Below are 25,167 nucleotides of genomic sequence, written 5' to 3'. Positions count from 1 at the left end.
CCCATTCTCATGTCTCAAGCTGCGTGCTGGGAGAACCGCTACTCTCTTCAAAGCTCAGTTGGAAATGCAGAAATTACCCGTCTTCTGTGTCGCCCACACTGGCTGCTGTAGACTGGAGTTGTTCCTATTCGGCCATCTTGGCTCCACCTTGAGTCCTTTTGTTTTTTCTAGTATAGAAACTTGATCTGAGATGGGCTACTTCAACGTTATATTTTTTGTGGTAAAACAACCTTTTCCGCCTTCCTGTACCTTACATATTGCATCTTACTTAATTTACTTTAAAAATGTTTTTTAAAATTATATTTCCGCATATTGAAAAGTACAGAGAATAATATTATAAATACTTGTTTATTAAACACCTCTTTTTGGCAAAGGTTTGCAATATTCACTTTAGGTTTTTTAAAATGTACATATGTAGTTAATCCTTGGATATCTACCTTTCTCCACCTTTCTTACTGATTTCACAGAGGTAATGCTATTCTGGATCTAATCTTTATTCTGATGTATGTTTATAAAGTAAATTTATTACATACGTATAGACCTATGAACAATATGTAATATTGTTCTTCCTCTTTTTTAAAGTTTATAAATGAAAATTTTTTATTATGTTCCAAAAGGTTCTTTGTTAATGTTTGTATTTTTCAAACCAGGATCCAGGGAGGGTTAGTTCATTACATGTGACTGTTTTATTCTCTTAGTAACTTTTATTCTGGAATAATGCCTGTCTTTGTTTAATGAGATTGATAGAAATTGTTTTTAACAATTACTGTGTTTAAATTGAGCAACATGGTTAATGGCTTTTTTGATCTATTCTTTTGCTCTTCTCCTTTTGAGAAGTGTATCTCAAAGTATATGCTTAGTTCTTGGACTCTGAATAGTAAAATTCTCAGTCTTTCTTTGAAAATGTCTTCATTTTCACTCATTTTTGAATGATAGTTTAGTTGGATATGGAATTCTAGATTGACACTTCTCTTTCAGACTTTGACGATATGATCTCATTGTTTTCTGTTGTTTTTGAGGCTATTTGCTGTTGGTCTAACTGTCATTCGTTTGTAGTTAATTTTTTTTTTTTTTTGAGACAGAGTCTTTATTACCCAGGCTTGAGTGTAGTAGCGCGATCTCAGCTCACTGCAACCGCTGCCTCCTAAGTTCCAGCAGTTCTCCTGCCTAAGCTTCCCGTGTAGCTGGGATTCCTGGTGTGTGCCATCACACCTGGCTAATTTTTGTATTTTTAGTAGAGATGGGGTTTCACCATGTTGAACTGGTTGGGCTTGAGCTACTGACCTCAAGTGATCTGCCCGCCTTGGCCTTCCAAAGTGCTGAGATTACAGGTTTGAGTCATCGTACCTGGCCCATTTATAGTTAGTTAATTTTTCTTTCTTTTCTTTTTCTTTTTTGAGAGGGAGTTTCACTATTGTTGCCCAGGCTGGAGTGAAATGGTGTGATCTCCACTCACTGCAACCTCTGCCTCCTGGGTTCAAGCACTTCCCCTAGCTCAGGCTTCCAAGTAGCTGGGATTACAGGCATGTGCCACCATGCCCAGCTGATTTTTTATTTGTAGTAGAGATGGGGTTTCACCATGTTGGCCAGGCTGGTCTCAAACTCCTGACCTAGGTGATCCGCCCACTTTGGCCTCCCAAAGTGCTGAGATTATAGGCATGAGCCACTGGGCTCGGCCCATTTATAGTTAATTTTTGATATCTGGTTGCTTTTAAGGTTTTTCTTTGGCTGGACGTGGTGGCTCACTCCTGTAATCCCAGCACTTTGGGAGGCTGAGGCAGGAGGATTGCTTGAGCCTAGGAGACCAACCTGGGCAATATGGTGAGACCCTGTCTCTACAAAAAACCACAAAAAATTAGCTGGGCATGGTGTCATGCACCTGTGGCCCCAGTTACTTGGGATGCTGAGTTGGGAGGATCACTTGAGCCCAAGAAGTCGAGACTGTAGTGAGCCATGATTGTGGTTGCACTCAGCCTGGGTGACAAAGCAAGACCCTGTCTGAAAAAAAACAAAAACAAAAAAACAAGAAAATATTTTTCTTTTGTATTATGCAGATTCATTGGGATATATCTAAATGTAGTTTTGTTTTATTTAGCCTATTTGGGATTTGTGTGTGCTTATTTATTCTGAAAGCTCATATCTTCAGTTTTAGAAACTTATTCACCAATATCTCTTAAAATACTACTTTGTCTCTTATTCTTTTGATCCTTTCCTTCTGAAATTCCTATTGTTGGGACTTCTAATTCTGTCTTTCATATCTTTTAACTTCTAATTCATGTTTACAACTTTTTTGTATCTCATGGCTTCATTCTAGGTATTTTCTTTAGATCGCTCCTAGAGCTCACTGATTATCTTTTAGTTATGTTTAATCTGCTTTTTGAACTGTTTGTCTAGTATTTAGTAGTCATAGGTATATACTTTTTACCTCTGTAATCCTTACTTTCTTCTTTTCTGTAACTGCCTGTTTTTCATGGTGTCATCTTTCATTATGGCTTCTGTTCCACTTTGGAGATGTACAAATGGGGAAAGCCTTTCAGAAGGTAACATGTTGAAAGAGGTCGAGCCCTTGGAATATCTGATCTTCTGTAATCCAGCCATGGCTTTCTCAACCAATCTTATTTCCCACCATGCTTCCACTGGATGTACCCTGTGCTCCATCGTAGCAACTTGTACCTCATTCTCTCAGTACCTTCATGCCTTCTTCTCACTCTGCAGTCTGGGCTGGATGTCTCTTCTCTGCCTCCTTAAATTCTGTTTATACTTCTGTCATAATACTGTAGAAGTATAACTTAACACTTGACTCGTCACTATCCTTTCCTAGACTGACTCTTCGGAGGCAACGTCTCCATGTTTCATTTCTTTCTCCCATTGTTAGTACGGTAGTAGCATGTAGTTATTCAGTCATAGTTTGAAGAATAAATATATATGTTGACTGATACCATACGTGTGCACTGAAATATGCTAAGACTGTAACTTTTTGGTCTTGCTGGCTTTTGTGATAATCTCATGATCTGTGTATGTAAACATGAAGCATATAACACTGGGGAATTATGGATTCTTAGTCTTTGAGAAACTTGTTTTAGTATTAGCCATCATTTCTTTTATGAAAGCTAGATATTCTCTATTACTTTTCTGCTCATCACTTTATACTTATCAATTGAATAATTATCTTTTCCTATTAGTGTTCATATTTTGGTTTTTCTGTTTTCTTCTGTTTAGAAGTTCTCGAATTTCAGGGGATCCTTGAATGTTAGAATGTACAAACATAATTAAAGAGTAATCAATTTTTAAATTTCTTTAGATACACGTAAGCAACATAACCAAGAAAATGGTTGCAGAGGAGACAGTGATACCTTGGGAGCTCTACATGATCTAGCCAACAGGTAAAACAAATTTGATTTTCTTTTGTTAAACATTAAAAAACTCTTATTTTATAAAAAATAGAGATGGAACTGAGAGGTGAAGCCAGCTGGACCTCTGGGTCGGGTGGGGACTTGGAGAACTTTTCTGTCTTACAAGAGGATTGTAAAAACGCACCAATCCTTGGATGGAGTGGCTCACTCCTGTAATCCTAGCACTTTGGGAGGCTGAGGTGGGAAGATTGCTTGAGCCCAGGAGTTGTAGGCCAGGCCGGGCATAGCAAGACACTGTCTGTACTTGAAGGAAAAACAAAAGGTGTGGTCTTTCTAGGTTGCAGACGCTAGTCTTTAACTCTTGGCCTCAAGTGATCCTCCTGCCTGGGCCTCCCAAACTGCTGGGATTATGGTCATAACCCCCTGTGCCTGACCCAAATTTGATTTTTATATGATTTTTTTTCTATATTAATTTTATTCCCAACTTAAACCAGTTTCCAATCTTACTTACTCTGGGATAGTGCATAATTTTGCCTGTTTTTTTTTGAAACAGAGTCTTGTCTCCTAAGCTGGAGTGCAATGGCACAATTTTGGCTCACTGCAACTTTCCTGCCTCCTGGGTTCAAACAGTTCCCCTCCTGGGTTCAGGCTACCTCCTAAGTAGCTGGGATTACAGGCGCCTGCCACCACACCCAGCTAATTTTTGTATTTTTAGTAGAGATGAGGTTTCACCATGTTGGTCAGGCTGGTCTTGAACTCCTGATCTCAGGTGATCTGCCTGCCTTGGCCTCCCAAAGTGCTGTGATTACAGATGTGAGCCACCGTGCCCGGCCAATTTTGCCCTTTTAACTGGACAATAGTTTTCTACCATAGACCCACATTTTCAGAAAAGATCCAACATTTATGATACATGGCATTTTTTCCATTTCTATTCTTTATCTAAATATTGGGTTTCATGGGGATTATTTGGAAATTATCTAATGCAAATTTGAGAGTTTTTGCCTTTTTATGTATGTGAATTTTTTGAAACTACTCTAAGTTCAAGTGTTTGGGGGCCTTTGAGATCATCTTGTCCAGATAGTTTTCAGACTATATCCTATAGTGCCATTTGGTGCTGTGGATGAATCTAACATAACCCGTGGCTGGTCCAACCTTTTCCCACTTTAGCCTGGGCAACTTTCTTTTTTATATATATTATATATTGGGGTGTTTGGTAAACTATTTGATAAGAAGAGTTCCACGCTTAAAAAAAAATTGGAAAACTTGTGATTTACTATAACCACCAGATTTAACATATGAAAAAACTCAATTTTGTTCTAACTTCCTTCAGTAATATTCCTATTTTCTTTATTACGTTTTTTTTCTCTGTTATCCCATTTTGGACTAATTACAGATTATATGAGGAAAAAATCTGTGAACTAAATGTTTGTAATCCGATTGGGGAACATATTAGTTCTTCATTGAAATTAAGTATTATTAAGTAGCAATCAAACACAAAGAAACTTTCCTTTATTAGTTTTTTTTTTTTTGTTTTATTGTTTTTTAACCTAAATAGGTGTCTTTCATTACAACTTCCCCAAGTAAATGAGGGACAGATGAAAATAAAATACTTAGGAAAATTATAAAGGAAAATCCTAAATTTTAAATGAATTGAAACACGCATCATTCTATATAATCTTAGGAAGTTAATAAGCTGTAATACTAACCAGAGTTAAAACTTTTTTTGTGAAATTGAGTTATTGGTAATTGGTTCTGCAGTAATGTAGTTCATAGGCAGTCAGGACTAGTTGTGGAAGAACTATGTTTTAGTCTCTCTGGATTTGATGTTAATTTTTTGAGTGCCTAAAGAAAAATAATGAAATCTTCTGTGAGGACCTGGTGTTGAAGAGATAGTAAAGTTACTGGCCTACCCATTTTACACTCATATCACAATTCTTTTTATGGCAGGCTAGGGGAGGGTATGGTTGGTGCTTCCCAAACTCAATTATGTTTTTGTCTTCCCTTGAGAGAGCACATTAAATATTTTGATTAAGGTGTTTTGCTGGACTAAAGATTGTTGGGGATACAGATTAATACATATAGCAGATTTTATTCATGAACCCCATTAAACCTCAAGATACTTTTTTTTTTTTTTTTTTTGGGCCGGGCGCGGTGGCTCATGCCTGTAATCCCAACACTGTAGGAGGCTGAGGTGGGTGGCTCACCTGAGGGTAGGAGTTCGAGACTAGCCTGACCAACAGGGTGAAACCCCATCTCTACTTAAAATACAAAAAATTAGGCGGGTGTGGTGGTGCATGCCTATAATCCCAGCTACTTACTTGGGAGGCTGAGACAGGAGAATTGCTTGAACCCAGGTGGTGGAGGTTGTGGACAGCTGAGGTTGCACCATTGCACTCCAGCCTGGACAACAAGAGTGAAACTCCATCTGAAAAAAAAAAAAAAAAAAAAAAAAAAAGGGAAAATTCTTTTGGAAGAATTTTTTACCAAGATACTATCAGAATTCTATAGGAGCCAGAAACTCAACCCCTAAGAATTTAGTTCAAATGGAAACTCTTAATATAGGAAAAAGAAGCTATATTAGATATACTTTGATTTCCACATCTGTCTTCTTCTAGGTTCCTGGATCTTTTAGTTATATTCTGATTATTTTAATTATAGATTTGAGATACTGAAGGGAGGTAGGGGAAGGCCTGGTGGTGAGGGATAAATGGTTAATGGTATATGAAAGATTATTATTGCTAGACAGCAGAATAAAACAGAAGGCCTGTGAAAAGCTAAGTTTCTGGGACGTGGAAGTAGTCTGCTCAGAATTCTTCACTGTTAAAGGTATATGTAGTTAAATGTTCCATCAGTAATATGTAACATAGGTGGACTGTACTTGAAGAAAATAATGCCTTTTTTGCATGTAGTTCAGCAGTTACACTATTTTATCTGCAATACATCATCTTTTATCAGTAACAATGTAGTTAACTGGGAAATTCAGATGTGGATATGATCAATATAACTATTCAACTAAAAAAAATAGAAAGAATGTAGTTTTTAGAGAGTGTTATTAGCCCTATCACATGCAGTTGTCACTGATGGATACCAAAAGATATGTAGTCTTTTCCATAAATCTCATTGCTGGCTTTTTTTTTTTTTGAGAAGGGTCTTGCTCTGCTACCCAGGCAGGAGTGCATTGGTGCAGTCACAGCTCAGTGCACACACTGCAATCACAGGCTTGATCTCCTGGGCTCAAGTGATCCTCCCATCTCAGCCACCCAAGTAGCTAGGAGTGCAGGCATGCGCCTCCACACCCAGCTAATTAAATTTTTTTTTTTTTTTTTTTTTAGAGATGAGGTCTCACTGTGTTGCCCAGGCTGGTCTCAAACTTCTGAGCTCAGGTGATCCTCCCACCCCGGCCTCCCAAAATGCTAGGATTTCAGATGTAAGCCACCTTGCCTGGCTTTCATTTCTGGTTCTGATCAGAGTGAGCTCATGGAGGCTGCATTATACTTAAAACCAGAATTCAGCAATTGGTGATGCCTTTGCTGTACACTGTGAGCATTAGCTTTCTTTGCAATGGCTTTTCGTGTCTGTGTGTGTGTGTGGGCTGGGGGGAGTTCCATGATATTTCTAGTGGTGATGATGCTGTTCTAGACATGTAACTTCTATGTTTTCTCCTATACCACATTTCAAAGATAAGGAGGGCAGTATGATCTTGCATGCGTGCCAGCTATATGTCATTTGTGTTAGAAATTGAATTCTAGTCTCATATCTTTCTTTTTTTATAGTTTCTATTTTTATTTTTCTCCTAATTATTGATACAACAACAACAGCAAATAAAAATCAGAAATAATTGGTTAAAGTTTTTAAGGAATCGCTTGTAACTTTTTCCCCCCTCAAGTTCTTATCTAGGCTTTGTATACCACCATATATAAATTTAGCTCTAGCTGGGCACGGCGGCTCATGCCTGTAATCCCAGCACTTTGGGATGCTGAGGCAGGCAGATTACCTGAGGTCAGGAGTTTGAGAACAGCCTGGCCAACATAGTAAAACCCTGCCTCTACTAAAACTACAAAAATTAGGTGGGTGTGGTGGTCGGCACCTGTAATTCCAGCTACTCAGGAGGCTAGGGCAGGAGAAGTGCTTGAACTCAGGAGGCGGAGGTTACAGTGAGCCAGGATCCTGCCACTGCACTCCAGCATGGGCGACAGAGTGAAAGTCTGTCTCAAAAAAAAAAAAAAAAATTGGCTGTAATCAAAGGATGGATACAATCTAAATACAAATTTTAAAATGCAAAATTCTAAAGTACAAAATTTTATTTATTTATTTATTTTTAAGACGGAGTTTTGCTCCTGTTGCCCAGGCTGGAGTGCAATGGCACGATCTCGGCTCACTGCAACTGCTGCCTCCTGGGTTCAAGTGATTCTCTTGCTTCAGCCTCCCGAGTAGCTGGGATTATAGGCGCCCATGACCACACCTGGCTAATTTTTGTATGTTTAGTAGATATGGGGTTTCACCATGTTGGCGAGGCTGGTCTTGAACTCCTGACCTCAGGTGATCCGACTGCCTCAGCCTCCCAAAGTGCTGGGATTACAGGCGTGAGCCACCGCGCCCAGCCCCAAATTTTAAAACATTAACATAGTATAAACGGTTGTGATTTTTTTTGGCTGTGTGTATGTTTAAATAACATGTTAACCAATTTTCATTGATAATAGCTTTCTAACACTGCATTTATTTTTAGATTTTTTTTTTTTTTTTTTTTTTTTTTTGAGACGGAGTCTCGCTCTGTCGCCCAGGCTGGAGTGCAGTGGCACGATCTCAGCTCACTGCAAGCTCCGCCTCCCGGGTTCACGCCATTCTCCTGCCTCAGCCTCCAGAGTAGCTGGGACTACAGGTGCCCGCCACCTCGCCTGGCTAATTTTTTGTATTTTTAGTGGAGACGGGGTTTCACTGTGGTCTTGATCTCCTGACCTCGTGATCCACCCGCCTCGGCCTCCCAAAGTGCTAGGATTACAGGCGTGAGCCACCATGCCTGGCTATTTTTAGACTTGAATTTTCTCTCAATTTTATTTTTTACTACTATAAAAAGTGTGTTCCTCTTTTTTCTCTATGTTCTTCCCTTAGGATAAATTTCCACAAGGGGATCACCATCCTTTCTTCTGTTTTGTTACAGTGCTAGGAATTTCATTGGCCTCAATCTTGGCATGGAAAATGGACAAAGTATAAAGACTGAACCAGGGCTGCTTTAAAGTTGTCTTAGATTATGATGTTAGCAGGCTTAATGGCATGTTGCCAGTCAGAAATGAGAGAGAGGAGGGTACAGAATGTTTCCATTGTTCTCTGCTATAAGGTTCCACAAGAATCATTCAAATGGAAACACTTGTCACCTATAGAACCCCATTCTCAAGTGGCATTTACTCATCGATTCCATCAATCCATCAAACAGTTAACATGTATGTATTGCACTACCAACCACTGTGTTAGCCTCTGGGAATAGCCTTAGGGAAAGACATAGCCTGTGTCCTTACCTTCTTGTGGTGGTGGCACCTTAGTGGCATTGGTCCATAGATTGCTGGCTCTGTTTCAGGGGGCTTTTTGATAATTTTAATGTTAAGTTTCCCCCACAATCTAGTAGATGATCAATCCTTTGCCTTTGATGTCTGGATTATATTTTATCAATGCTACATTGAAGCTTGAGTGATTGCAGTGATTTTGAATTATGTTTGGAACGTAGGCAAAGACTCTAAGAGTGCATATTTGAAAAAGTTTGAAAAGTACATTTACTATGATATAAAATATTTGCAATGCTATTAATTTTGTACTTTTAGTTATAAGAAGAAAGGGAAGTACCAACATGCATGCTGTTGAAAGTGGTCTTGATAAGCCTGTCTTATATTAACTAGAGTAGAAAAGTTAGGCTTTTAACTTTTGAAGGTTTTTAAGATCAAAGTAAAAAAGTTACCATTTGTTTGAAGATTTTAAAATTTAATAACATTTTATAATTAGCATGAAAAGCTGCATAAAGTTTTAATATTTATCCAAAAGGGCACGGGAATACAGAAGATTAACAAATACAACAGAATGTGGCAAACTAAAACTCTAACCTTATGACATTACTGTGAAAGTGTAACATGTTTTCTATAGAGTAAAATTTAGCATATGAGAAATTGATTTTGGATATGAAGTATCAAAAGAATCTTAAAAATAAGCCTCTGCTGGGCCAGTTGCGGTGGCTCACGCCTATAATCCTAGGACTTTGGAAGGCCAAGGCGGGCGGATCACCTGAGGTCGGGAGTTCGAGACCAGCCTGACTAACGTGGAGAAACCCCGTCTCTACTAAAAGGACAAAATTAGTCAGGTGTTGTGGCGCATGCCTGTAATCCCAGCTACTCAGGAGGCTGAGGCAGGAGAATCGCTTGAACCTGGGAGGCAGGGGTTGTGATGAGTCAAGATCGCGCCATTGCATTCCAGCCTGGGCAACAAGAGCGAAACTCCATCTCAAAAAAAAAAAAAAAAAAAAGGATCTGCTACAAAGAAACTGTGATTTGGACCCTGTGACGTTGTAATGCAGTTCTAGTTAATTGAATCTGTTTTTAACCTGTGTTCAAGTTGTGGAGTATTCATTAAGTCATTTAACTCTTTCAAATCAAAATATTGTTGACTCAATATGTGGTAAGTAAAGTCTTCATAATTGGGAGGCTGATACACAAATTGGGCTGAAATACTGCTCTACTTGTCACCATGCCTCCCTAGAATAAACTGCCTTTTGATGACCGGGACGAATTGAGTGAAATCGTAACGGACAGATACGGGGCAGACAGATTTTAGAATAGACTCATAAAGAGAATGGAATTCTTTTCTCCTTATAACTTGGATTTGTTGTCTTTTTTCCTTTTAGCCCTGCCTCTTTCTTGTTGCAGTCAGTTTCATCATCAGATAGAAACAGTGTTACACTGCTTGAAAAGGTATATTTTAAAATAAGTCTCAATTCTGGCCATACTAAATTATAAAATATTATTTATTTTTGTTGATACCACAGTTTAATTTCTATTTTCACATTTTGTACTATTTATACATTTTGTACCATATCTACTTATATATTCCTTATTGCTAAGTGGGAATATTGGAATTAGTTAATTCTGCCAGTGACATACAATTTCACAATAATATTAACAACCTTTTATAGGTTCATGATAACCAGTGAACTGCTAATGAAGACAGCTTCAAGATCAGCTATGATTATTAAGGGCTTAACGTTACATATCTTTCTTCTTCAGGACACAAAGATGAAAACTCCCAAAGAAAAAAACGAAGCAATTTCTAAGAAAATACCAGAATTTGAAGTGGAAAATTCTCCATTATCAGATGTTGCAAAGAATACAGACAGTAGTGCATTTGGAGGGTCCGTGCCAGCTAAAAAAAGTGATCCATTTCAAAAAGAGCAAGATCATCTGGTAGAAGAGGTGAGAAAAGACTGTAATGAGTATACTTAAATATCAGTTATTGGATGCGCACAGTGGCCCATGCCTGTAATCCCAACACTTGGGGAGGTTTAGGCAAGAGGAACACTTGAGCCCAGAAGTTCGAGACCAGCATGAGCAACATGGCAAAACCCATCTCTACAAAAAAATAAAAAACCCAGTTGAGCATGGTGGTGCATCTCTGAAGTCCCAGCTACTTACTGGTGAGGCTGAGGTGGAGGATCACTTAAAGCCCAGGAGATTGAGACTGCAGTGAGCTGTGTTTACATTACTGCATTCCAGCCTGAGTGACAGACTGAGACCCTGTTTCAAAAAACAAAATCACAAACAAATATTTTCTCAATGGTGTTGGAATCCTGAGCAAAATACAGTTAATTATTGATTACCTGGAGTAATATGGGATAAACAAGGCTACAGATAATAAAAATGATGGTTAAAGCAAAATTGGTCTTCCTCAAAAGTGAGAATAGATGTAATATAAACTTTTTTAGTTAATATTACATCTGTGATTTAGAACCCACTTCCCATTCTTTAAACATTACCTGAAAGTATACAAATGATACATTTGAGAAATTTTGGAGATCAACCATTACATAGTTAGATAAATGTACCCAGTGTTTATACTATATTAAAATACTTTGTCAGTGTTGTTTGTTGCTTAGCTGAGTTTCCTCTTTTTTTTTGAATATTAGAACACACTGCAATATCATATCACTTAGTGTAGGTTTTGTTCTTTTTGCTGTCTAAAATATTTCAGAAGTGATTAGATGCACTGTTGTTCGTGAACTTGATTTTCCTAACCAGCCCCTTCCCTTAACACTATTCTGCTTTTCACTGGTAAATGACCACACAGTACTACCGTTGCTCAGCATTACAGAACTCAATTCACACAAGTTAAATTCCGAAGTTATTCGCTAATGTTATTTTTAATACAAGTTTTCCACAACACGCTTTAGCATTGCTTGGATTTGGTTAAGCAGCCAGAAAATCAGTGTTACTTTTTATTCCTGAGAGACTGAAAGAAAAATTTGGTTTAGTGGATATTAATTCAGGTATTAGAGTTCCCTCCTTTATTGCATTCCTGATCAAACTAAATGAGCATTGTCCAAATAAGAGAACTGGATGTCAGACATTTTTCTTTTTTCTTTTAAGACAGGGTCTTGTTCTGTCACCCAAGCTGGAGTGCAGTTGTGTAATTATCGCTCACTGTAACCTCGAACTTCTTTTTTTTTTTTTTTTTGAGGTGGAGTCTTGCTCTGTCACCCAGGCTGGAGTGCAGTGGCGCAATCTCGGCTCACTGCAAGCTCCACCTCCCAGGTTCACGCCATTCTCCTGCCTCAGCCTCCCGAGTAGCTGGGACTACAGGCGCCTGCCACCACGCCTGGCTAATTTTTTATATTTTTAGTAGAGACAGGGTTTCACTGTGTTAGCCAGGATGGTCTTGATCTCCTGACCTCGTGATCCGCCCGCCTTGGCCTCCCAAAGTGCTAGGATTACAGGCATGAGCCACCGCGCCCGGCCTTGTAACCTCGAACTTGAGCCCAAGGGATCCTTCCACCTCAGCCTTCCAAACAGCTGCGACTATAGCCGTGCACCACTTTGCCTGGCTAAGTTTTTTATTTTTCGTAGAGTTGGAGACTCACTCTTTTGCCCAGGCTGGTCTCGAACCCATAGCCTGAAGTAATCCTCAAGCTTTGACCTCCCAAAGTGCTGGGATTACAGGCATGAGCCACCATGCCTGACTGGATGTCAGTCATTTTTCTTGTTTGTAACATGATGTCTAGTTTCATGGTCCCTAAGTACTTTTAAATCTCTAAAGTTCTATTGTTTCTCTTCATTGACTCTACACTAAAGATGGTTAGTCTTTTTTACTTTCCTAATTTTGAAAGGAAAAACACATTTTCTGATTAAAAGAATTTATATTAGCAATGGGATCAGATAGAAGAGGAAAGTCTTAAAATTTCATGAAGCTCTGAAAGTAAAATTAATTTTCTTTAAGAGTGTTTATGACAGGGGGTGTTTAGTGTTTAAATTCCCAGCAGCACTCTGTTTTCTTGAGGGAGAAGCCCTTTTTTTCCGTGGGCCAATTTTATTTATTTATTTTTAAATTTTATTTATGTTATTTTTTTGAGACGGAGTTTCGCGCTTGTTGCCCAGGCTAGGGTGCAATGGCACGATCTTGGCTCACCACAGCCTCCGCCTCCTGGTTCAAGCGATTCTCCTGCTGCAGCCTACCGAGTAGCTGGAATTACAGGCATGTGCCACCATGCCCAGCTAATTTTGTATTTTTAGTAGAGATAGGGTTTCTCCATGTTGTTGGTCAGGCTGGTCTTGAACTCCTGACCTGAAGTGATCTGCCCGTCTTGGCCTCCCAAAGTGCTGGGATTACAGGCATGAGCCACCATGCCCAGCCTCTTGGGCCAATTTAATTATGGCTTCAAGAAGTTTATTTTTTAGTGATGTCTGGGGCAGAGTTTTTAATTTGCATGTTTTTTCTTTTTCGGTTTTATTGATATTTAATAGCGAGCACTGTTTTGATATTGGGATACTTTTCTAGTTTTAGAATGCACCTATGCTTTTTTCAGTAATTAAGATCTGATAATGAGGTTTCTGGTGAAGAGGTATGTTGTCAGAATAATTCTGTTTCTTAATAGACTTGTTACTGTGCAAATTGATTATAATTGAGAAGAGTCTGCTTCCTTTAAAACTAGTCATTTTAGTGAATACAGAGCTGTCAAGCTCACAGTTGTGGCAGACAGCAGCTTAGGTCACTGCACAATTGGAACTGCCTCTAAATCTTCCCAGTGTAAAGATTCTTATCTATTCTCTCCTTTATAATGGGCTATCCATTTAAGATGAGGAAATGCTTTAGTGTTTCATTTCACTTTACAGGATTGTACCTAGATGGTCTATACAGAGTTGTTTGGGAACTTCTTTGTTGCTCATTTTTGTGTTGTCTGCAATGGGAGGGGCTGCTGACTGTGAAGTGCTTATTATCCTTATCAGGGGTTTTGTTGCATTCTACCAATGGGCTTGGTAATCTTTGCTTTACTTTTTCTTTTCTGTTTTAGGTTGCCAGAGCAGTTTTATCTGATTCACCACAGCTCTCTGAAGGAAAAGAAATAAAATTAGAGGAACTAATTGACTCTCTGGGTTCTAACCCCTTCTTAACAAGGAATCAGATTCCCCGTACTCCAGAAAACTTGAGTAAGTTAATAATGTTTTCTGTTACTTTTTTCTTTCATCGACATAACCTCTGTCAGAACCATGGCCTGACAGATCTTTTTAGCTTAGTTGCCAATGGCTGTTTATTTATGCTGTTGTAATCAACATACTAAGTGTGGACATTCTCACATAACAGTCTTTGAGCAGTATTTTGTGCCTTTAGTGTACTCAGTATACAGAGATACAAAATTTTGATAATGTGCAATTTTGTCTTTGTTGTTTTACTTTGCCTTTATCTAGAAAGATCTTATTTAAGCATTAAAAAAAAAAATTCTCTTGCCTCCTGGTCTGACCTGTGATCCACATATTTATAGAGTACATAGGCTGTGTTCTGCCAGTCATCAACCAGAAGCATCAGCCATAAACCATGTGTGTGGAGGTCTTTACCCCTCCTAAATTAGTCAAACTGCCCAATACCTTTTTTCCTATAACCTGTAATTTGTGTAGGCAAAGTTCTGATATTGGTGTCCTTAGGTAGTCACATCATCTTGGTTGAGTAATTAAATAATTTCTGTTTTGCTGCTGATTTAATTCAGTTTGAACTGAGCCACAGCCTAGGTCAGCAAACTATAGCCTATGAACCAAATTTTGCCCCACCTTGTGTGTTTTTGTATATAAAATTGTATTGAACATAAGCATATTCATTTGTTGACATTGTTTATGGCTACTTTCTTGCCGTCATGGCAGAGTTAAGTAGTTGGCAGAATGGATGGCCTGCAAAGCCTAAAATATTACTATCTGGCCTTTATAGAAAATGTTTGCCAAACTATGGCTTAGATGGACAAGAAAAGGCCTTTTTAATACATGTAATTCATATGTGCTGTGTAAAAATGGATGCACATTTCAGGAACAGCTGTCTTTATATGTGTTTATTTGTGTGTGATCAGTTGGAGGTGGGGTTCTTTGATGTTGGGATTTGTTACATTGTGGAGCCTTATCATCCAACCAGTATATTTATGGAACACATACTGAGTCAGGAGCTTTATCTTCAGTGTTAGAAATAAAATGATTCATTGCATGCTCTATGTTTGGGAATGTTAGTAAATTGTGTTTTTCTCCCCTTTAATTAGTAACTGAAATTAGGAGCTCATGGAGGAAAGCTATTGAAACAGAAGAAAACAGAACTACAGAACCAATTCAAATGGATGCTGAACATAGAGAAGTATTGCCAGAATCATTACCTGTGTTGCACAATGAAAGAGAATTTAGCATGGCCGATTTTCTCTTAGAAACCACTATATCAGATTTTGGCCAGTCTCATTCAACTGAAGAGAAAGTTGTTTCAGATTGCGAGTGTGTGCCTGAGAAACATGTGCTGACCAGTCACACAGATGAATCACCAACACAAAATCAGTCAGATTTGTTAAATAAGAAAGTAATTGACAAGCAAGATTTGGAATGTTTAGCCTTCACCAAGCTTTCAGAAACTGGCCGAATGGAGACATTCTCCCCTGCTGTCGGCGATAGGATAGATGTGATGGGTGGCAGTGAAGAGGAGTTTATGAAAATATTGGACCACTTAGAAGTTTCTTGTAACAAACCTTCCACAGATAAAACTATGTTGTGGAACTCTTTTCAGATATCAAGTGGAATTAGTTCTAAGAGTTTTAAAGATAATGATTTTGGCATATTACACGAAACTCTTCCGGAAGAAGTTGGTCACCTAAGTTTTAATAGTTCCAGTAGTTCAGAGGCCAATTTTAAACTGGAGCCAAATAGTCCTATGCATGGTGGCATTCTTCTAGAAGATGTTGTGGGCGGGAGACAGACTACTCCAGAATCGGACTTTAATTTACAGGCTCTTCGCAGTAGATATGAGGCTCTGAAGAAATCTCTTTCCAGGAAAAGGGAAGAATCTTACCTCTCGAATTCCCAAACACCTGAAAGACACAAACCAGAATTGAGCCCTACTCCCCAAAATGTACAAACAGATGATACGCTTAACTTTTTGGACACCCGTGATTTGCATACTGTGCATATAAAGCCATCTTTACGCATGTCCATTGGTGAAAGAAAACGGTCTCTTTCACCACTAATTAAGTTTTCTCCGGTGGAACAAAGATTGAGAACCACAATAGCATGTAGTCTTGGAGAACTACCTAATTTAAAAGGTAAGGTTTAACTAGACCTATGCATATTCACCTGCTGAAGTTTTCTCTCAACTTTTGATAAAACCAGTACACAATGAATGCTGCATGACCTTTATTGTTAATGTGCTCCTCCTTCCTTCATTTAGGATGAGGGGAATGATCCCTCAATGGAAAGGTCCTTTCAGAATCTCTGTTTATGTATATACAGTTAAAATTGATTTGAGACAGGGGTGGGAAAAAAAAGCCCCCCCAATCTGAAGCTTACAGCTTTTATGATACAAATGACTGAAAAGTAAATGTCATCAAAATCTTGCCCAGTGGAAGGTGGTTTTTAAAAACTTGAGAAACCCAATTTTAAATATCATCACTATAATGGTGTAGTATCTGGGAATGGGATGTAGAAATAAAAGAAGCCAGGTCAGTGTATTAGCTTCCTAGGGCTGCCATAACAAAGCACCATCAAGTGGGTGGCTTAGAATAGCAGAAATTTATTGTTTCTGGAGACAGTAAGTTCTAGAGGCTAGATGTCCAAAATCAAGGTGTTGACAGGGCCATGTTCCCTCTGAAGCCACTAGAAGAGGATCCTTCTTTGCCTCTTCTAGCCTCTGGTAGCACCAGGCATTCCTTGGCTTGTGGCAGTGTAATTCTGATCTTTGCCTTCATTGTCACATGGCATTCTTCCCTTGTGTGTGTATGTGTCTTATAAGGACACAGTCATATTAGCTAATTAATGGGTCACCCTACTCCAGTATGACCTCATCTTACTTAGCTAATTATATCTGTAATGACCATATTTCCAAATAAGGTCACATTCTGAGGTACTGGGGTTAGAACTTCAACATACATTTTTGCGGGTATTCAGTTCATAACAGTTAGTATTAATAATTATTGAAGCTAGGTGATGGATACATTGAGTTAATCATAGTTCTCTTCACTTTTGTATGTTTGAATGTTTTCTTCCTAAAAGATTAAAAAAATTGCTCTTGTAGCTCATTAGGAGAGATAAAGATCTGGTGATACAGATTCATTACGTACTCTAATTTGCCCATAATAGTTATACACTGCTATATTGAAAAGTGTTTGGCTGGGCACAGTGGCTCACACCTGCAATCCCAGCATTTTGGAGGCTGAGATGGGACGATCGCTTGAACCCAGGAGTTCGAGACCAGCCTCAGCAACACAGGGAGACCATGTCTCTACAAAAAATTAAAAAATTAGCTGGGCATGTTGGCGCATGCCTGTGGTCCCAGGTACACAGGAGGCTGAGGTGGGAGGATTGCTTGGGTCTGGGAGTTTGAGGCTGAAGTGAGCTGCGATTGTGCCACTGCATTCCAGCCTGGGTGACAGAGCAAGACCCTGTCGCAGAAAAAAGAAAAAAAAAAGCACTCTAGGAGGAATGTATTGATCTCTGGAGAAAGAGGGTACTTTGGTGAGAATAATAATTGATCATAATCGCGTATTTGCAATGCTATGAACCCTTTTTGTCTTGACTAAAATTTGCTACTGCTTGGAATCTGTTCTATTTATTTTTCTTTGTAATGTTTGCTTATACTTTTTTTTAAATCAATTTGCAGAAGAAGACATTTTGAATAAGAGCCTTGATGCAAAAGAACCACCGCCTGACTTGACAAGATGAAGACGTACCTATTTAATATAACTATGATGCACTTAAATTGAAGCTATGCCACAGGATAGAAACTGAATTATAACTTAAATACATGTTGGAAGTGTAACACTGTTTTTCAAGGTTTAAAAAAAATTCCTAATGCCTTTTAGCCTTCTTTAATCTTTTTAGGTAAGGAAAGTATGTTTGGATTTTTTCTCTTTGTAGGTATATGAGATTGAAATGTGAAGTATTTGGAAAACAAATGTCAAGCAATGGGAAGCCATTTTGATTTCTTGAGTAATCTTGTAAGCATTAAGTGAATGACAAAGTAGTAGTGTAACTAATTTCTTATAACTTCAGTCAATTAATATAAGGATAAGTAGTTTTTGTTGTGTGTTGACTAAGTGGTTAATATAATAGCCATTGAATATACTAATCTTTCACCTTAGAGAACTATACAGCTTTTATTGTTTCTTTATGGAACATTCTGGCTAACCAGAAAAAGTGAGAAAAGTAGTACTTTGGGATGTGTAGTCAAGATGACAAATTTTAAGACTGGAAGAGCTCTAAACAGGCTTAATGATTCTTCAAGTAGAATGATCCTGAGAAGTGATGTTTGATGGAATAAAGTGCATGTGATGATTAAGTGAAGACTGGGGCAGAATGATTTAAAAAAAGGAAAAAGGTGGAAGAAGATGAGTAGACAGTTGCAAGGAACACTGTCAAACTATAAATCCATTCAGTGGGTTGTATAACATTTATATTTAGTCTAATTTAGACTTTGATAATTTAATCCTACTTTTATATTTTAACAAAAATATAAATTAAAATTTTCATTAGTCTGTTTTGTTGTTGGGTTTTTTTGTGAGGTACTGTTGGGGGAAAGGAACAAGGAACAACCATCAAAATTCCCCAGTCCCTACAGAATAGCCTCACAGTAACTTGAGAAAACTGAACTTGGGGTTAAATAACTTGTCATGCTTGTAGTCTCCTGCCTCACTCCTTCAGGTGCCCTGCCTAGAAAAAGACTTGTGTCTAGCATCTCTTGCCCTCTGTGAACAATTGCCCTCTGTGAACCAGGAGGAATGGAACAGGCACTATTGCCCTCTGTGAACCAGGAGGAATGGAACAGGCACTGGAACAGGCACCTACAATACCCTTTGTAGACCCCATCTCACAACCATCAAAATCTTGTCCACTAGTCCCCAAAAAACGGGCAAGGAAAGAAGGTGGAGGGGAAATTTATGGAAGTAGATGGCTTAATAGTTCTCTCTCTTCATTTATCTTGGGCTGCCTTTCTCTAAGTTGTTTGTCCTGTCCCAGTGTGAAGACCCATCTTTTTGTGAGAAAAGACAAAAGAAAGCACATGTAACTACCTTCTTTGCAATGGAAAAGGAGGAAGAAAAAATCTTCTCCTAAGTTGCTGTTTTCTTTTATTAGTTAATAAAACAAATCAGGGACTATGCAGGTCTATGGGGAAACCTTTAGCCTGCTTTAAGAAAACTCAGTATCTGAAAATCTTAGCATGTAATGCTATCATATCAGCATCTGCAGAAGTGCCAAGGCCATTGCTAGACACTTAATGTGTATTATTTCATTTAATTATATTTTAAACGTGCTTCCCTGGTAATTCTTAAGCTTGGGAAAGAGTTTGAGAACTGCTGCTAGGAAATAGAGATTCACATTTAACCCTGTGGTACTTTTAAGAAGCAGGTATATTGTTGCATATATACTTGGGTAGAGATTGTTAACTATTGATAGGGAAGCTCAAGTTCGCCACTCAAGTCTGAGAAACCCTTAATTACTGAGAATCAAAAGAGCAGAATGTCTGTAGACATTTTGGATTTGTAAAAATTACGTTGTTGAGTTATACCTGTGATAGGCTAAAAGTTTTTGGCATTCTTTCCTGTTCTTCGTATGCCAGTACCATAAACAAGAAGTATCTCAGTTCTGTCACTTTCTTCTCCTAAACCAATATGATTGCAGCTTTTTGCCTTCAGCCTTTTCCCTATCCAATATCTCCTACATAGTTACCTTTTGATCTTAAGGAACTGTTTTGATTGGGTCACTTCCTTGCCTAAAATTCCATTAATGGTTCATTGTTAATTCTAAAATAGAGTTCAAATTTAAAGGCACGTAAGTTCCCCTATAACGGATTTCCTCTATTCCCCCTTCCGCTGTAATCTCCCATTTTTTTACTGAAATGCTTCAGTGAGCATGGGTCTTTAGAGGCCTGATTTACAATTTTCCTGAAGCAGGAATACCTTGCCTTCCTCTACTAGTTTACCACAATTACAGCTCTCTTTTAAGCCTCAGAAAAAAATCTCACTTCCACCTTGAAGTCTTAATCCACGCTTTTTATATCCATGTGCCTACTCCTTCTCTGAAATCTCCTATGGTTTATCTTTTTATTCATTTAATATCCCACAAATTGATTTTATTATTTTTTTTATGGTTGCATGTGGTCTCTCTAGTTATAGCAATATATACATACATGCATAAATACATATACGCCTATGTAAATGTGTGTTGGGAGTATGTATTCACACACATACATATACCCCACGGCCATGTGTCATCTTTATCAATATTTAAGTATTGGAATTGTTTTGTTTGCCTCCTATATCATGGAATAAATGGTAAAGAGGGCTAATTTATTACTGTAAGTGTATTTCTCATTACATTCATATCAGACATTATATAGAATGTACTTTGTTTTTATTCACTATTTGTAAGATACAAAGGTGTATAAACTGACTTCTACATCAGCTTGAAACCTGAGATAATGCTAAAATGTTCTAGTTATTTTAAATGTTTAAAGAGGACAACCATATAATGTTGCTAAACATGAAAAATGTCATCAGGTGGAATAAAGAATAGTTTAACGTTTGGGGGAAATTGAACTGAAAACAAAAATACGAGTATTTTGAAACCTTTTCTTTACCATGAGTCTCTTGACTATGAAGTCAAATTTATCTAAAGGAAAAACAGGAATTGTGGAGACCTGTGTAAAAGCAGACTATTATCTTCCTACTGTGAGTGTACTAAAATTAAAATAACTTTAATGACGTTTTCCTCAACATGAAAGTATTGAAGTAAATGTTTCTTTTATATTGCAGATACATAGTTGCTCTAGAGATCACCTTTTTCTTTATGCATTATGAATAGCAGTCTGCATCCTAAGTTTAAAATATTTGAGAATCCTCTATGGGACTCTTTGTAAATGTTTTAAATACTGTTGTTTTCAATAAATACTTTATACTGTCTAGCTCTGGAATTTCCTATATAATATCAAAAAGAACTATGCCCCTGCATTATAAATTACACCTGAATCGTAAGATGATCACATGTAAAGGTATATTAATAACCTGATCAACAAATTGGATAAGTTCAGTGACTCAGGTAAACATATTTTGTTACTTCCATTTTAATTACTAGATTTACAGTATATAGTATTTTAAAATGAATTTTTAAAGTTATATCTATACTGTCAGTTTTCTCATCTGGAGTCTTTATACTAATGTATTGTCAATGGCTCTAATTAGGTAATTTTTATAAATTACACCTGAATAGCTTCTCACTCTTCATGAGTAGTGTCATCCACATCTGCTGCCAGAAAGGGTTTAATAAATATTAAATAATTTTATAAAGCCTTAGAAATTCTAAAGCCCTATCACTTATATTTACTGTCCATACAAAGATAGCACCTCGGGTGTAAAATGAAAGGCTTACAGTTGATCACAGGTCTCTTGGCTCTAAAATACTTAATTTCTTTTCAAACAATCCTTAAGGTAGCTATATGCTGGAACTGGAATGGGACATTTTACATCTGTTTGCCCATTTTACCACACCACATTGCCAATCCAAATTAGGAACCTCAGAATCCTTCCTTAAAAGTAGGTCATTCTAAGAATCTGGTTCAGTATTATCCAATTTCTAGAGAAATACAAATGGGAAAGTGATCTTGCCCAAAATGAGTGAAACCCTATTCCTTGAGGGAGGTCACTTAGCTTCCTGGGCTTCAGCTTACTCAGTATGTAAATTTGGAATTATGTGAAGGAATAATCTACATTTAAAAAGCTAGGACCCACAGTGCTGATCTGTGCAAGTTATAAGAACAGAAAAAATTGCCGGGTGCGTGGCTTATGACTGTAATCTCAGCACTCTGGGAGGCTGAGATGGGCAGATCACTTGAGGTCAGGAGTTCAAGACCAGCCTGGCCAACATGGTGAAACCCCGTCTCTACTAAAAAATACCAAAAATGAGCTGGGCGTAGTGGCGCATGCCTGTAGTCCCAACTACTTGGGAGGCTGAGGCAGGAGAATGGCTTGAACCTGGGAGGCAGAGGTTGCAGTGAGATTGCGCAATTGCACTCAAGCCTGGGCAACACAGCAAGACTCCATCCCAAACAAACAAAAAAACCAAAAATAAGTAAAAAGCTATGACTCTTACGGTTTTTTCAATGGAAGTAATGGGGTGTAATGATCAGGAGAGTCAGTAGTCAGATTGCCTGGGTTTAGCTGTATGACCTTAATAAGGTCATAGTGTGCTCATCTGTTAAAATAGCGATCAAAGTAACCTACTACATAGGTTGTGAGGATTCAGTAAGATAAATTGGCAAGTGCTTAAGAACACCTGACATTTAGTAAGGGATCAAATATTCAAATAGGTTTCATATCCAGTAATTTGGGGAAGAATGGCTCAGTAGGTGGTAATGGTAGTTAATAGAATATGCTATGCCCTAGGCACCGTTCCTAAATACTTACCATGTTGAATTTAATCCTTTTAAACATCCTATCAAGTGGTTTCTTGTTGTTGTTTTTGAGATAGGGTCCTGCTTTGTCACCCAAGCTGGAGGGCAGTGACACAATTAGGCCTCACTGCAGCCTCCACCTCCTGGACTCAAGCAATCCTCTTTCCTCAGCCTCCCAAGTAGCTAGGACTGTAGGCACGCACCACTATGCCTAGCTAATGAAAAACAAATTTTTTTTTGTAGAGACAAGGTCTCACTATATTGCCCAGGCTGGTCTCGAATTCCTGGTCTCAGGTGATCCTCCCACTTCAGCCTCCCAAAGTGCTGGAATTACAGGTGTGAGCCACCACGCCTGGCTATAAAGTAATATTCTGACCCACATTTTACCAATGAGGAAACAAGTGTAATGAAATTAAGTATTTGCCCAAATAATACTTAATTGGCTAATTAAGTATTAGCTAAGTATTTCACAGAGCTAGTAAGTGAAGGGACTAGAATACTACCTCAGGTGGTCTAGTTAGAGACCATAGCATAAGCACTTCTACAGCTGTTACCAAACGTCACTAAAGTGCTGGGGGCTAAATTCACAGAATAAAATTTGCCAGTCAAGCAATACTTGTGGGCAGTCAGAATCTTTAGATTTACGTATTAAGCGCTTTCAAGTTATTTCAAATAAGGCCATGCTTTAAATTGCTAACATGTTTATTCATGAATGAGGCCAAGAAGAATTTATAAATGCATTTTAATACCTTGCTGATAAAATAGTAACATTCCATCTTTGCAATCTGATACGGAATACAGGAAGATACTGGTAAAGGCTTTGATGTGCATATCTATTATAACCAGGTAATGAGACCACACACGAACCACCTACTTTAGTGTTACACCATACCAACTTCTCAGAAAGGCCAGCTTCAAGTTCTACTGGGTAGCTGAGTAAATAGCGTCCAATGTTTAAAGACTGGGGAAGCGGGGAGAAAGATGAAAGGAGTAAGCAGCACACACTTCAAAGCCCACTTTTAAGCACACGACATTATGAATATTAAAAATAAAGGATGCAAACAAAAAAGGCAATTCAGCATTTTCAGAAAGAGCATTTGGCAATATTCAACGCATAAGGAGACTGTGCTTGGGGCCATCCACTCTCTCCAGCTTCTCAAAGTGTTTCCGGGCATTGCGAATGTTGATCAGAGTGGCCGCAGAAGGGATCGACGGATCTGACATGACCACCATCACGTACGTGTTTGAGGTGAAGATGTCGATGAAAGCAGCGAAGTTGGAATTCCTAACTTCCATGCTCTGGAAGGAAGCGGCCAATTTACTGCAGCTCAGCTTGAACTGTTTGATGATGTTGCTGATCTTCTCAAACCGGTGGACGTCGCGCTGCTCTTTGCACTGGTAGTGGGAAATAACCAAGAACGTAGCTCTTTCGAACAGCAGAACTTCATCGGCCTCAATGATTTGGGCAAAATTCCTGAGGTTCATCTCCAGCTGCTGAACGTTGGGAATCAGCTGGTAGACGATGCTGGACCAGGCTTTGTAGAGCGTCTCATCCCAGATGGACGTTCGAAAACAAGCACACTCCAGCGGGCGAGACAGACGTCTCAGGTCTTCCTCTCGTTCTTTAAAAATCAGGTCACGCTGATCCTCCTGAACCAGATCCATTTTGTGCACCAGGCAGAAGATTTTGGCGTCAGGAGAGTTCTGGAGGATGGCCTCCAGACACGACTGGTAATAATGCATGTCCTTTTCCAGTTCGCGGCTCTCCACGTCAAACACGTAAATCAAAACTTCCACGTTACGGAAGATATTGTCTCGCTGGCTGGTGAAGTAATTTTCCATGAAGGTGTCCTGACCGCCACAGTCCCACAGGTTCAGCACCAGGTTCCCCAGGAATCGGACGTGGGAGTGCTCCACGTCAATGGTGGCCCCCAGGCGCCGGGTGTCGCGAGCAATGTAATTGGCGAAGATAATCGACCTCATGCTGGTCTTCCCCGACCCGCTCTTCCCCATCAGCAGCACCTTTTTCTTCATGGCTGTATTTGGCATCACCCGCCGGGGCCGCCGCGGACTGGGCCTGAGGGCGCGGCCTACACGCAGCGCCGAGGTAGGGGTCGGGGGCTGCCGGCGACTCGCAGGCCGCGCCTCGCTCCGCTCCGCCGCGCAGCTGGGCAGGCAGGAGAGTCGAGAGCGCGAACCCGGGGCTGGAGAGGCCGCGGCGGGGCTGGCTCTTCCTCAGATGGGAGCGCCTGCGGCTGTCAGTGGCAACGGCTCGGAAGATAAGCTCGCCTTCCGGAGAGGGAGCCGTTGTGTCCCCGCCACCACCCACTTCCGGCGGCGATCTCGCGAGAGCTCCCTCGCTCCGCCCTCCCTGCCCGACGAGTCTTGAAAAGCTGCTGCTCTAATGAAACCTAACCGGGGCAGTGTGAGCCCTAAGATGGAAGAGAAGCTCAAGGACTTCGGTCTTTTGTTCTGTTGTAGCTGGGTTTGCGGTTGCTAGGGGTACGTGTATGGTTGGCCCGGGGAAATGCTGCCCTCTCGTGGCCAAAAAAAGCCCCCACCACCACCACCACCGCAGCTGGCTTTAGGAGCGAGGTGTGCCGGGCCGGTTTCCGCAGGGGCAGCCAACTGATGAAGTGGAGGGAAAGCCTAACTTCCCAGTCCGCTTAGGCCT

The 25,167-nt window shown here is 39.3% G+C and overlaps 2 protein-coding genes and 1 non-coding gene across 3 annotated transcripts in view; 2 read left to right on the top strand and 1 right to left on the bottom strand.

Annotated features, from left to right (window-relative positions):
* HAUS6 (HAUS augmin like complex subunit 6) overlaps positions 1–18,584 on the top strand; it is a 56,336-nt gene extending 37,752 nt beyond the window's left edge. The window contains exons 12-17 of the mRNA XM_030818453.1: positions 3,302–3,383; positions 10,237–10,303; positions 10,616–10,801; positions 13,891–14,026; positions 15,115–16,155; positions 17,709–18,584. Of these exons, the coding sequence (XP_030674313.1) occupies positions 3,302–3,383; positions 10,237–10,303; positions 10,616–10,801; positions 13,891–14,026; positions 15,115–16,155; positions 17,709–17,770 (1,574 nt within the window). The 3' untranslated portion in view covers positions 17,771–18,584. The remainder of the gene's footprint in view (positions 1–3,301; positions 3,384–10,236; positions 10,304–10,615; positions 10,802–13,890; positions 14,027–15,114; positions 16,156–17,708) is intronic.
* On the top strand, positions 10,031–10,161 carry LOC115836057. The gene has a single exon (XR_004031059.1).
* A 4,593-nt stretch (positions 18,585–23,177) lies between the features above and the next one.
* Positions 23,178–24,961, bottom strand: RRAGA (Ras related GTP binding A). The gene has a single exon (XM_003260395.3). The coding sequence runs from the start codon at positions 24,540–24,542 to the stop codon at positions 23,601–23,603; it is 942 nt and encodes a 313-aa protein (XP_003260443.1). The 5' UTR covers positions 24,543–24,961; the 3' UTR covers positions 23,178–23,600.
* Positions 24,962–25,167: the final 206 nt, after the last annotated feature.

This window comes from Nomascus leucogenys, chromosome 1a (genome assembly GCF_006542625.1).
Source record: "Nomascus leucogenys isolate Asia chromosome 1a, Asia_NLE_v1, whole genome shotgun sequence".
Classification (NCBI taxonomy): Eukaryota; Metazoa; Chordata; class Mammalia; order Primates; family Hylobatidae; genus Nomascus; species Nomascus leucogenys.
This window is presented reverse-complemented; position numbering and strand designations above follow the sequence as displayed.

Coding starts and splice junctions, on each gene's coding strand:
- RRAGA (XM_003260395.3), bottom strand. CDS start 24,542: ATGCCAAATACAGCCATGAAGAAAAAGGTGCTGCTGATGGGGAAGAGC.